This window comes from Malania oleifera, chromosome 3 (assembly GCF_029873635.1).
Source record: "Malania oleifera isolate guangnan ecotype guangnan chromosome 3, ASM2987363v1, whole genome shotgun sequence".
In the NCBI taxonomy this organism is placed as follows: domain Eukaryota; kingdom Viridiplantae; phylum Streptophyta; class Magnoliopsida; order Santalales; family Ximeniaceae; genus Malania; species Malania oleifera.
In genome coordinates, this window is record NC_080419.1 from 45818303 (window position 1) to 45830139 (window position 11837).

Genomic DNA, 11837 nt, shown 5'->3' on the forward strand with positions numbered 1-11837 from the left:
TTGGAATCTAAAGAAGCAATTTTTTTATGAAATTATATTGAACTCAGTACCTAGAATTAGTTATTCTAGTGAGGCCAACATAGGAAAGAAATCATTGAAAGAGCCATATGACAAAAAGGAATTTTTTTTTTGCACTTAGAAGAAGTAAAAGAATAAAAATAGGAAAAAAAAAATTGGTCCAAAATGTCCAATTTTTAGTTGAAGGTGCAAAAGATCCTTTGTTTACTCGATTGCAGTTTTATTTTGAATTTAATTCACAAACTTTTGAAAAAAATATGAAATATGTAAATTTAACATCTTAGAAACAGGTCGGTGCCAATGAAATGAATTCCATACTCACTGATGATGCTTACATGTAGATTTACCTCTTGAATCTAAAATAGTACTTAGTAAATTAGAATTTAAAAATAAAATGAAGGTAAATGGAACAAGTGATTAGCAAAGTTAGTAGCTAATGGGGTTCACACAAAAAGAAGCACTAATTGTTTTTTGACAACTATATTCATATTGCTAGAATTTCTACTATTGCAGTCTTGATTGCATTGGCTTCAATTTGTAATTTTATTATTCATCAAATGTATGTTAAAATAACATTTTTAAGTAGAGATTTTGATGAAGAGACACATGCAAAAAGTTTGAAGGTTCTGGCATGCCTAGACAAGAACATAAAGTGTATAAAAATTAGTTAGGTCTATATATGATTCAAAACAAGCTCAAAACAAAGGCGTAAAAAAATTAATAAAATAGTCTAATGGATTTAGAATTCAAGAACGAAGTAAAGGTTACATAGAAAGTTCACTAATAACATAGTTGTGATAACCCTTTTGTATGTTGATAATATGCTGATATTTGGTAGATTTAGAATATGTAAAATGCTAAGAAAATTTTATCAACTAATTTTAATTAAAAGATATGGGCGTCGTTGATGTTGGTTGGGTGACGAATTGAGATGATCATACATCCACGAGCAGATGGATTTTTTTGTCTTTGTTGGAGCAGCCATATCTTGGGATTCTAAGAAACAGACCTGCATACTAGACTCAACCAACAATTTGCATTGTGAAGCCAACATCACAGGAAAAGAATCTAATAAAAAATTATGACATTCGGCAATATATATATATATATATATATAATCACTTAGTTTTGACTGTCTTTGCAACTAAGTCCATCAAGAAGAATTACCCTTTTAATAGTCACCCAAGAGCCAAATGTGAAAAATCTATTTTTTCAAATACCCAAATCCTACTTTTATCAATCCTACAACTCTAGTAAGCAAGGAGAGTTGAAAGTCGAAACCATATGAAACTTATCACCAAAATCATAGAGTAGAGCCTAAAAATAGTATTGAAACAGTAAGTTAAAAAGCATAGAAAATCTCAGCAAATTAGAGTTGCAGGTTCTAGTTATAAGGCTGCAAATAAACTAAACCACTCATAAGCAGCTTGAGAGTTTAACTTAGTAAGAGCACGTTCGGATTATCTAAATAAGCAATTCTCAAGCCTAATTTTTAATTTCATTTAATGAACAAGCCTAGCTCATATCGTGAGCAGTTTGATTATAGGCTTGATTGGACTCATTTATTAAGCTCAAATTAGACTTGTTAAGAGCCTTAATAATTGGTTTGTTAGTAGTGTCAAAAAAAGTTTGAAGTGAATTGAGTGATTACTGTAACTTGGTCAGTCTAATCCGAAGGCCAAGGCCCAAGGACCAAGTTCAGCAAGCTGCATGTTGTATCTATACAGAGTTTAAAGAATCAAACAAATAAAAAAAAAAAAAAGTGCAAAGCTAACCTTAGCCTGAGTCCAAGCCTGTAGATGAGTCGAGCTCGAGCCTAACTTTTTAAGCTCAAACCAAGCCGAGCTTGAGTTTAATCGAGATTTTCTCTATTAAGCCAAGTCTAAACAAGTTAAAACTCAACTCGACTCATTTGCAACCCTAGTATTCTTACCTAACACCTAAAAATGCCTATGGGCTGTGATATGTCGCCTATCAGGGTGAAAAGCTTAACACAAGGATTTGGATCATCCTAGACTTTGCCCATGAAGATGGACACCCCAAATAAGTCATACAACATAAGAGTAATGTTATATGTCACAAGCTCGTTATCTTATGGACTTACATGGTAATAGAGTGATGGACGGAAGAGTCCGCCTGTCCCACCCCACTATTCACCTTGTGGTCCCCCACTATTCACTTACTACCACATGCCTATGATGATGATATTTGAACTAGCTTATTACTTATAATTTGATTATTCAAACTCCTACAATAAGAATCATTGTTGAGATTACTTTGAAAGTCAATGATGGCACCTTTGATACCATAAATTTCTTCAAATGATCCTTAATTCAATGAAGTAATAAGATTTTTCCCCCTTTGTGCTATCGCCATAGGATGAAAATATATCCTATTCTTGCTTCATATTGAAGCAAATACATACATACATATATATATATATATATATATATATATATATATATATATATATATTCCCTCCAATTTATCTCAAACAAAATGTTGAGAATTCCACTTTTGAGTTTATCCCACATTGAAAAATTATAGTGGATGATGGATGTTTATATACATGGTTGGGCCCAAAATCCAATAGACTTAAGCTTTTGGGTCAAGTTGGTGTTCATCCATGTATATTAAGCTCACCCATGACCTCCTACGGTCCTAACAAGTGGTATCAGAGCTGACGATTCGTAACTTTGGGTGAGCGATATCGTAAAAAGTCGAGACATGAAGCTAATTCTCCTGGCGTGCTAACAGTTGGAGGACCAAGTGTGTGGCCAAGGCCAATAAGGATCATCTAGGTTCTGGATGGATCCGAATAAGGTCAAGACGTGAAAGGCAGGATTAATTCGAAGGCACATGGAATGCAATCCGCCGCACGTAAGGTGCCAGTGGTAAGATCCACTTGAGCAACTGTTAGAGAATTGGGCTTACTCCTAGAAGAGACGATTCTCGTTCAAGGGGGCACAATTAGAACTCACAAATGAGGGAGAGATTATTGAAAATTCCACTTGTGAATTTATCTCACATTGAAAAATTAAAATGGATGATAAGTGCTTATATACATGATTGGACTCAAGACCCAATAGGCTTAAACTTTTGAGTCAAATTGGTATTCATCCATATATATCAAACCTATCCATGGGCTCCTTCGATCCTAACACAAATTTCTTTTTAATTAAGGATCTCTGTTTTTAATTTTTCTTTTTCAAATCCAACCAAAGATTTCTTTCATCTTCGTTCACGTTTTGGGAATGCTGTGCTTGGAATCATAAAATTCAAACTTTGAATTTTAAATTTTGTATAGTTCATATAAGCTCAATATAATCCATGACTCTACAAGACTTTCTATAACATGTAAAATTATGAATGATGTTTCCAGATTCCAGTCATCAAAAGGAACCTTTCCAACCAGAGAACCCAAAAAAATAAATAAATAAATAATAAAAAAACCCCTTTTAGCAAACATCTCTGCTACCACCTATAATGAAATCAGATTGCCAGCACTCATTATGAAGTTGGATCGAGTGTTTAACCTTCGGCGGATTTGCAGGTCAAAATGCACCCCATGTAATTGCCACAGTTTTAAAGTTGTTGATAGTTCAACCCTCAACAAATTTCAACATTAGCAGTCATCCTGTCCTTTCAATTCAATTACTAGCTGAATGTGTATTAGAAACAAAAACACAAACACAAACACCACCTTTCGCACATATGCATACAAAATAAATAACAATAGAATTAGTTGCAGGGGCACTGTGATAGCCTGGCAATGACCTAAGAGTTCCAAACGTTTCTGAACTTCATTCGTTGACATTCGCCAAAATACATATGCCACCCATCAGAGCTCAGATGCCTCAAATGTTTAGCATTTAACCAAGTTTTCCTTTGCATTATAAATATATTAACCAAACAACCCTCAAAAGACCAAGTGTTGGTTTTTCAGCAAACTGTCGAATGTCATCTGAATCAATGCCACTCCAGTCCTCCTAATGTTATGCTGCCCATCCCTTCCCATACTTCACTGCAGCCAACTTCTTCACTGTCAATACCTTCCATATTGCAGTCCCACCAACCACCTCCATTTGCATCTGTTAGCATTGAAACAAGAACCACATTTTTTTGTGACATGCACAGCTTGGAGATCAAAGTAACAAAAAAATACAGTTGGAAAATTAGCCTTTAATTGCTAGCTCCTTGTTTGTCAATAGCATACTTACAGTGATTATATAGAGATTTTGGTTTCGTTTTGCCAGCAAATCTATCTTCACAAATTTTATGCTTGGGTTTTGGATCATCTCCAAGAACTACCAACTGCTTTCGAGCAGCGCACTTCTCATCCCCTCCTAATAATTCAAATAAGTAGAAGTTCAGCTGAGCACAGATAAAGTATAAAAATCATAATAATGTATTTGACAAGCCTAAGGAAGGACTTGTGGAAAACCTAACCACAAGAAAAACGGGAATGTGGTGGCATGTCTTTTTTGGAAATTGGAGTTGGCATTCTATAAACTAGCTGATTTACAGACCCCACCATAACCTGATTTCTAATATTCTCACAAGGATTCTAACCATTGCTAAGATAGCTCTAAAAATCACATGGCACTGCAAGCCCCCTCTGTTGTGCCAAGCACCCCACTTGTACCAAACACTAATATTACAACTATTACTAATTTGCTATTGAATATATAACCAAACTAAAGAAATGCAAAAACTAATAATCAAAGACAGCAATAAAGAACAACATAAGAATTTACGAGATTCAGTAAAGAATTACCTACGTCCTCAAGCACTGACGATCAATCTACTATTTCGAGAAAATTACAACTTTGACAAATTTCAAATTACCTACAGCAATTAGAAATACCATAAAGTACAAATACTATTTGTAACTCTACAAAAATGAGAGGTATCTTTACAAATGGTGAGGGAAGCTCCTTATATACCCTCAAACAAAAGGCTTAAAAAAACCTTCCCAAAAACCCTCAAATTATCACATTGATGATAAATTCAACAAATTTTTCAGTCAAAAACATTCTTTGAAATTCCACATCATCGATGTTTTCCAAAAGTATTCAGACTGGCAGGATATTGATTAAGTCCAAATAATGTTTGAACTTGATTGTTGTCACAACCTTGGTGAACATATCTGTGGGATTCTCAGCTATAGCAATCTTTTGAAGTATTTTGCCTTCATCAATTATATCCCACGTAAAGTGAAATAGAATATCGACGTGCTTCATTCGTGCATGGTAGATTTGGTTCTTTGCCAAATGAATAATACTCTAGCTATCACAGAACACAATAATGTACTTCTAAACAACTCCCAAATTTTCAAGTAAACCTTGCAACCAAATTGCTTCCTTTACGGCCTCTGAAGTTGCCATGTACTCTACTTCTATCGTAGACAAAGCAATATTAGATTGTAAGGTAGACTTCCAACTCACTAGACCAATAGGAAATGTAAATACATATCAAGTAGTTGATCGACGTTTATCCAGATCTCTGCAAAATTAGAATCCACATATTCAACATGTTGATCAATAGTATTATTTTTCTTAAATACTATACCAATACCAATAGTATTCATAATGTATCGTAAAATTCATTTCACAGTTTGCCAATATCCTTTACTCAGATCATGCATATACCTGCTTACCATACTAATAACTTGTAAAATATCAGGTCTTGTACAAACCGTTGCATACATCAAATACTGTTTCTGAGTCAAAATAACTCTCCCTCACTCTGTCTCTACATGTCTCTACGCTAAGTATCTTCTTTGCTTTACCAAGATCTTTCATCTCGAACTCTTGATTTAACTGAACTTTCAATTTGTTGATTTCTTTCCTATTCTTTGAAGATTTCAACATATCATCAACATAAAGAGTAAATATACAAAAAATCCATTTTGTAGTCAGCGAAAATAAACACAATGATCATGTTTATTTCTAATGTACTTGTGACCAATCATAAACTGATGAAATCATTTGTACCACTATCTTGGAGACTGTTTTAAACCATACAACAATTTTCCCAATTTGCATATCCAATTTTATTTTCCAACAACCTTAAATCCATCTAGCTGAGTTATATAGATTTCCTCTTCCAAATCACCATGTAAAAATGCAGTTTTTACATCGAGCTTAACAAGTTCAAGATCAAATTGTGCTACCAAAGCCAACAAAATTTGAATGAAAGAATGTTTAACAACTAGAGAAAATACCTCATTATAATCATTACCTTCCTTCTGTGTGTAGCCCTCAACTACCAATCTAACTTTGAAGCAAACATTATTTGCATATGAAAATCCTTCTTTCTTTACATAAATCCATTTGCAACCAATTGCTTTCTTACCTTTGGGCAACTAGGCTAGCTCCCAAGTCTAATTCTTATGAAGAGACTGCATTTCTTCATTCATCGCTATTTTTCATTTGTCTGATTCAAAGTTCCTTACTGTGTCATTGAAAGTATAAAGAACGTTATCATATACAACTAGAAGTGCATAGGCCACCATGTCAGCATACTGAGTAGGTTTTCGAATTTCTCTTTTTGGCCTTTGAGAAGCAATTAATTCTTGTTGCTATAGAGATTCTTGAATTGAAATCTCCTCTTCTTGTACATTGTTTTCCATAATAACTAGAGAGTTACATTGTGTAGCCTCATTTCTCACTGGGTCTCCCAAAATTGTCTCAACCTCCACCTGTTGTCGAGTATCACTAGTATTTTCTTTAACTGATGTCTCTTTACATACTATTTTCTTTATTTTCGCAAGTTCATTAAAAGTTACATTTTTACTTGGAATCATTCTTTTCGTCTCTAGACACCAAAGACGGTATCCTTTGACTCCTGCACTAATCTTCAAGAATGTTGCTTTCTTGGCTCTTGGATCTAACTTAAATTTTTTAGCATGATAATAAGTAACAATACCAAATATATATAAAGAATCATAATCATTAGCAGTTTTCCAGAACATACCTCATAGGATGTTTTTCCCCCAATTACAGATGACGATAGACGATTGATGAGATGACATGCATATCTTACAGCCTAAGCCCAAAACCTTTTGTCCAACCCAACATTAGACAACATACATCGAACTTTCTCTAGCAAAGCCCAATTCATGCACTCCGCCACCCCATTCTGTTGTGATATATTTCTAACTATAAACTGTTAAGTAATACCTTCATCTTAACATACCTTCACAAACGGATCACTCGTGCATTCACCATCATTATTTGATCTGAGCTGTTTAATCTTTCTGCCGGTTTGAGTTTCAACCAATTTTCTTCGCTTAAGGAAAATATCACACTTCATTTTTATTCTTTATAGCAGACACTCAAACTCTTCTGGAAAAATCATTAACAAAAGTGACAAAATAATGCATACCACCCAATGAAGCAATTTTGGTAGGCCCCCATACATCTGTGTGGATATAGTCTAAAATACCTTCAGTCAGGTGGGTTGTAATGTCAAATTTCACTTTTGCCTGTTTTCTTAGAATACAATGTTCACAAAACTCAAGCTTATATACCTTTGCACCCTTCAATAAACCTTGCTTAACCATTTGTCGCAAAGATTTTTCAGCCGCATGTGCCAATCACAAATGTCATAACCTAATTGTATCTAAACCTTGCATCTTTCTCAAAAACAATAGCTGCTGAGCCAATAATTGTACTACCTTGAAAATAATACAAGTTATTTTTCCTTGTGCCTTTCATCACCACAAGCACACCTGATTTAACCTTTAAGGTTCCATCTTTCAAAATAATAGTGAACCCCTTAGATTCTAAGGCACCCATTAAGATCGGATTTTTCTTTAGGCTTGGAATATATCTAACATCAATCAAGGTTTTGATAGTTTCATCTTGACATTTCAATTGTATTGAACCTATTCCAATAATTTTACAGGTATTATCATTTCCCATAAAAACAACCTTTTGACAGTTCCATCTTGACATTTCAATTGCATTGAACCTATTCCAGTAGTTTTACAGGTATTATCATTTCACATAAAAACAACCCCACCATCCAATTTTAAAAATTAAAAAACATCCCTATTGGGACACATGTGATAGGAACAATCAAATTCCAAAATTCACTCACCACAATAATGTGTCGAAGATGTTTCAATAAGAGAAAAATCTAACTCACGTCCATCACGCTAGGCTATATAGGCCTTAGAAGGTGTGTTACCCTTATTCTTTTGCTACAATTTAGAGCAATTTTTCTTCCAATGTCCTTTCTGATGACAAAAGGCGCATTCATCTTTAGCAGGTCTCCCTTAAGATTTACTCCACCTTCCCGGTTTTACGACTCAGAGGACATCCCCTTATTGTCAATGTTTCTGTTACTGTTTCCTTCTACTATCTTCCAAAGCTATATATCCAATAGAAAACCAACAAAACAGAAGACCTAGGATGAATAGTACCGCACTTATCCCAACCGTGTCTATTCTTTATATCCTATGAAATTCCACTTTAACTAGGCCAACCTTCAAGGAGTGACTGAACCGCAATGGTCTCTGAGCACTAGCTTAGACAATGTCTTTTTAGGCATAAAAAAATAGAATCAAAGATCCTAATAGAGAAACACCTTCGTATTGATACTATTCAACCTAACTCTTATACCAATTATACTGCCGAGCACCCCACTTGTGTCAAACCCCAATACTACAACTATTGCCAATTTGCTATTTAATATATAATCAAACTAAAGCAGTGCAGAAACTAATAATCAAAGATGACAATAAAGAACACAAGAATTTACGAGGTTCAGTAAAGAATTAACTTCGTCCTCAGGCGCCGACAATCAATCCACTATTTCTAGAAATTTACAACTTGAGAAAATTTCAAATTACCAATAGTAAGTAGAAATACCCTAGAGTACAAATAATATTTGTAACTTTACAAAATGGGAGAGGTATCTTTTCAAATGGTGAGGGAAGCTCCTTATATACCATAAAAAAAATAAAAAAATAAAAAAACGGCTTAAAATGACCTTCCCGCCGATGTGGGACTAAAAACCAACACCCTCAAGAACTTCTCAAGCCTCAAGGTTTTCAATTATGTATCTACAATCATAAAAAAGGACAAGATATTTTTCAAAGATGTGAGGAAAGGGTGAGGAATCAAGAAAATGGAAGATTAGCAGACTTGTGCAGAATACATTGCAACTATAACTGGTCTGGTGTAATATAATCAACTCAAGAGTAATCATTTAGCCATTTATCATCACACATTAATTTTAGTTTTCTCTTCAACATGCAGCTAGTATGTAATAGATTTATTAGTTTCCCCCCTTAAAATTCTCCAAAAAAAAGCCCTAGTTGTGCTCTAATTCTAAATTAAAACTAGTTTTTGGCTAAATAATATCTCAAAGCATGGTTACATATTTCTTGAAAATTCCTTTGCAGCAAAGTTTGATAGTCTAAGTGCTTTGGAAATATTAGATAGATCTGAGCCTAGTCAAAGTTTGCTTAAAATTCACATTTTATAAGACCATAATACATTTTATAAGACCATAGAGGAACAAAATACTCCAACCGTTCTACAACCCACTATATTTCATCACAATCTCTTATAAGTTTCACATTATGAATGCTCTCAAAGCTTTCTAGTCACAATCAGGACTGTTGAATTATGGCTCATTCTAGAAGCCTACCATTGCCATTGAAGTCTTCAATGGTGGGCTTGTTTTTCAATGGTAGGTGATGGGTTGTTGTAATAGTATTTTTTCTAAACCTATATAAACCCATCACCTCCATTTGTAATCTCATCCACAAATTTGCCTACTTCTCTCTTAGGCACATTCTCTCTTCTCTCTCTCATTTTGTAATATTTCCACAATAGAAGAATATTAGTTGATAGTGTCCGAGAACGTAGGCACAATTAGCCGAACCTCGTTAAATTCTGGTGTTCTTCTTTTCATCTATTCAGTAGTTAACTTTTGTCAGGTATAATTGTAGTAATATATTGTGTTAATTACATGTTTAAGGAAAATTCTGTCTAGGAAATAGGGATTTAAGCGGTCCGTTGTGACCCCCACTTCCCTGAGAATTTACCTGGTGTAATTTTGCATAATTATTCACTCTCTATTTACCTGTACAATAGTAAACTGTAGTAAAGTTAGGTGGAACAATCTCAAATTTCACAACAAGGACGAACCCTGATACAAGGTAAGCTTTGCACCATGTCGGCACCCCACACTAATTGTAGATTGTTTTGGGTCAATGACACTTGCAACTTGCTCCTTAATCCAAAATATGGAGAGAGCGACTAGAGCATATTTTAAAGAAAATAGTTCTACAAATGTTTCCTGAGGTAAGTAACAACCAGAAGCAAAATAGAGCATAAAAACAACTTGCATTGGCTTATTGAAGTGGATGACAAACCTTCAAATGGGGTTCTTTTTCTTGACTCTTGCATATCGTCTGTGCTATTGCTTCCAACTTCATTGACACCACATGAAACTCTACAATCTTCTCTCTCTTTCCTACTATGCTTGAACTGTTCAAAAACCAGATTATCAATAACGCAATCCACCAGTTCCCTGCCTCTTTTCCTGACCTTATTCTGTCCTTCACTAGATCCACTAACATCCCCACAACCTACTGGCGACAAGAATGGTCTCTGCTTCCCCTGTCAGGATCATGCTCTTTTACTTTAGACCATAAATTGTGGTTCACATAAGATAAGAATACGTTTATACTAATAGCTTGTATGGATATAAAAGAAAAGAATATATATCGAAGAACTATTTGGCTTCCCACAAGATGCAAAGAAAAATAAATTTTTTTATAATAAACCTGTGAACATTCAAAGTCTTATCGCTGAGGAATCATGAAATCCAAAGCTTTCACAGTTGTTAGCACATTACAGAAAACAATGCATATTTTCTATGATTTTCCTTTTCCCCAGTATCTCGGCAACCAAACAGAAGGTGATGTAAAATACCTGAACTGTTTTGGGTAGCGCAGGAGATCTGTGCAGCTTTCGCTCGAGGAAATCAGAGAGCGACAGGCGCAAGTTCTTGTTGGGAGCTTCGATGGGTACGCTTCCTCTAGAGTCTTTAGAACTGATTCAGTGCAGCCAGTAAGAATTAAACATCAATAAATCGGCATCAATGGAGGGGAAGGGTTTAAGAGAAATAATCAAATTGCGGTTTCTATACCGATTGGAAGAACCGAGGATGAATGATGTAGGGATAGACCGCTGCCCCAATACTCTGATTGAAGGTTGCTTCGACTCCATGTCTGCAATTTTACGCTTCGACGCTGAACTCTTTTCCATTTTTTTTCCCGCTCTCTGGACCGGAAAATGGACGGATTTCCTTTAAGAGTGGAATTTGGATTTTTTTCACGGTTTTTGGCGCCGAAGTATTATTTATTTAGGGGTAGTTTGCTATTATTGTCAAAAATTATAAGAATAAAAATTACAATAAAATTTAAAAATAAAAAATTAATAATTTGGTTAATATTTATAAAATTAAAATAAATAAATAACTCATTTCATCTTTAAATCAAATAATATTATTAAAATAATAAAATTACAAAATAATACATATTTTAAAAAATTATAATTAAAATAAAATTATTATGATTATTTTACTTAATTATTCTATTTTCTAAATTTACTTTGCAATAAAAATTTTGCTAGACATGGCAATTAAAAAATTAATAAAAATATTTGTAATTAGTTTTACTATAAGTTTTGAAATTTAAGTATCTTTTTATTTTAAATTTATTTAAATTCATATGGTCTTTTTTTATTATTATAATTTAAAGGTGTATAAAATGAATGATTTAATTGAAAGAACTA

General features: G+C 34.0%; 1 protein-coding gene across 1 annotated transcript; it reads right to left on the minus strand.

Moving 5' to 3' along the window:
- Positions 1-3643: 3643 nt before the first annotated feature.
- On the minus strand, positions 3644-11377 carry LOC131151776 (uncharacterized). Its single transcript, XM_058103182.1, has 5 exons — positions 11191-11377; positions 10974-11094; positions 10412-10658; positions 4239-4364; positions 3644-4109 (listed from the first exon to the last, which is right to left on the minus strand). Exons 1-5 carry the CDS (start codon positions 11307-11309, stop codon positions 3988-3990), a joined length of 735 nt encoding a protein of 244 aa, XP_057959165.1. The 5' UTR covers positions 11310-11377; the 3' UTR covers positions 3644-3987.
- Between the last annotated feature and the right edge of the window lie 460 nt (positions 11378-11837).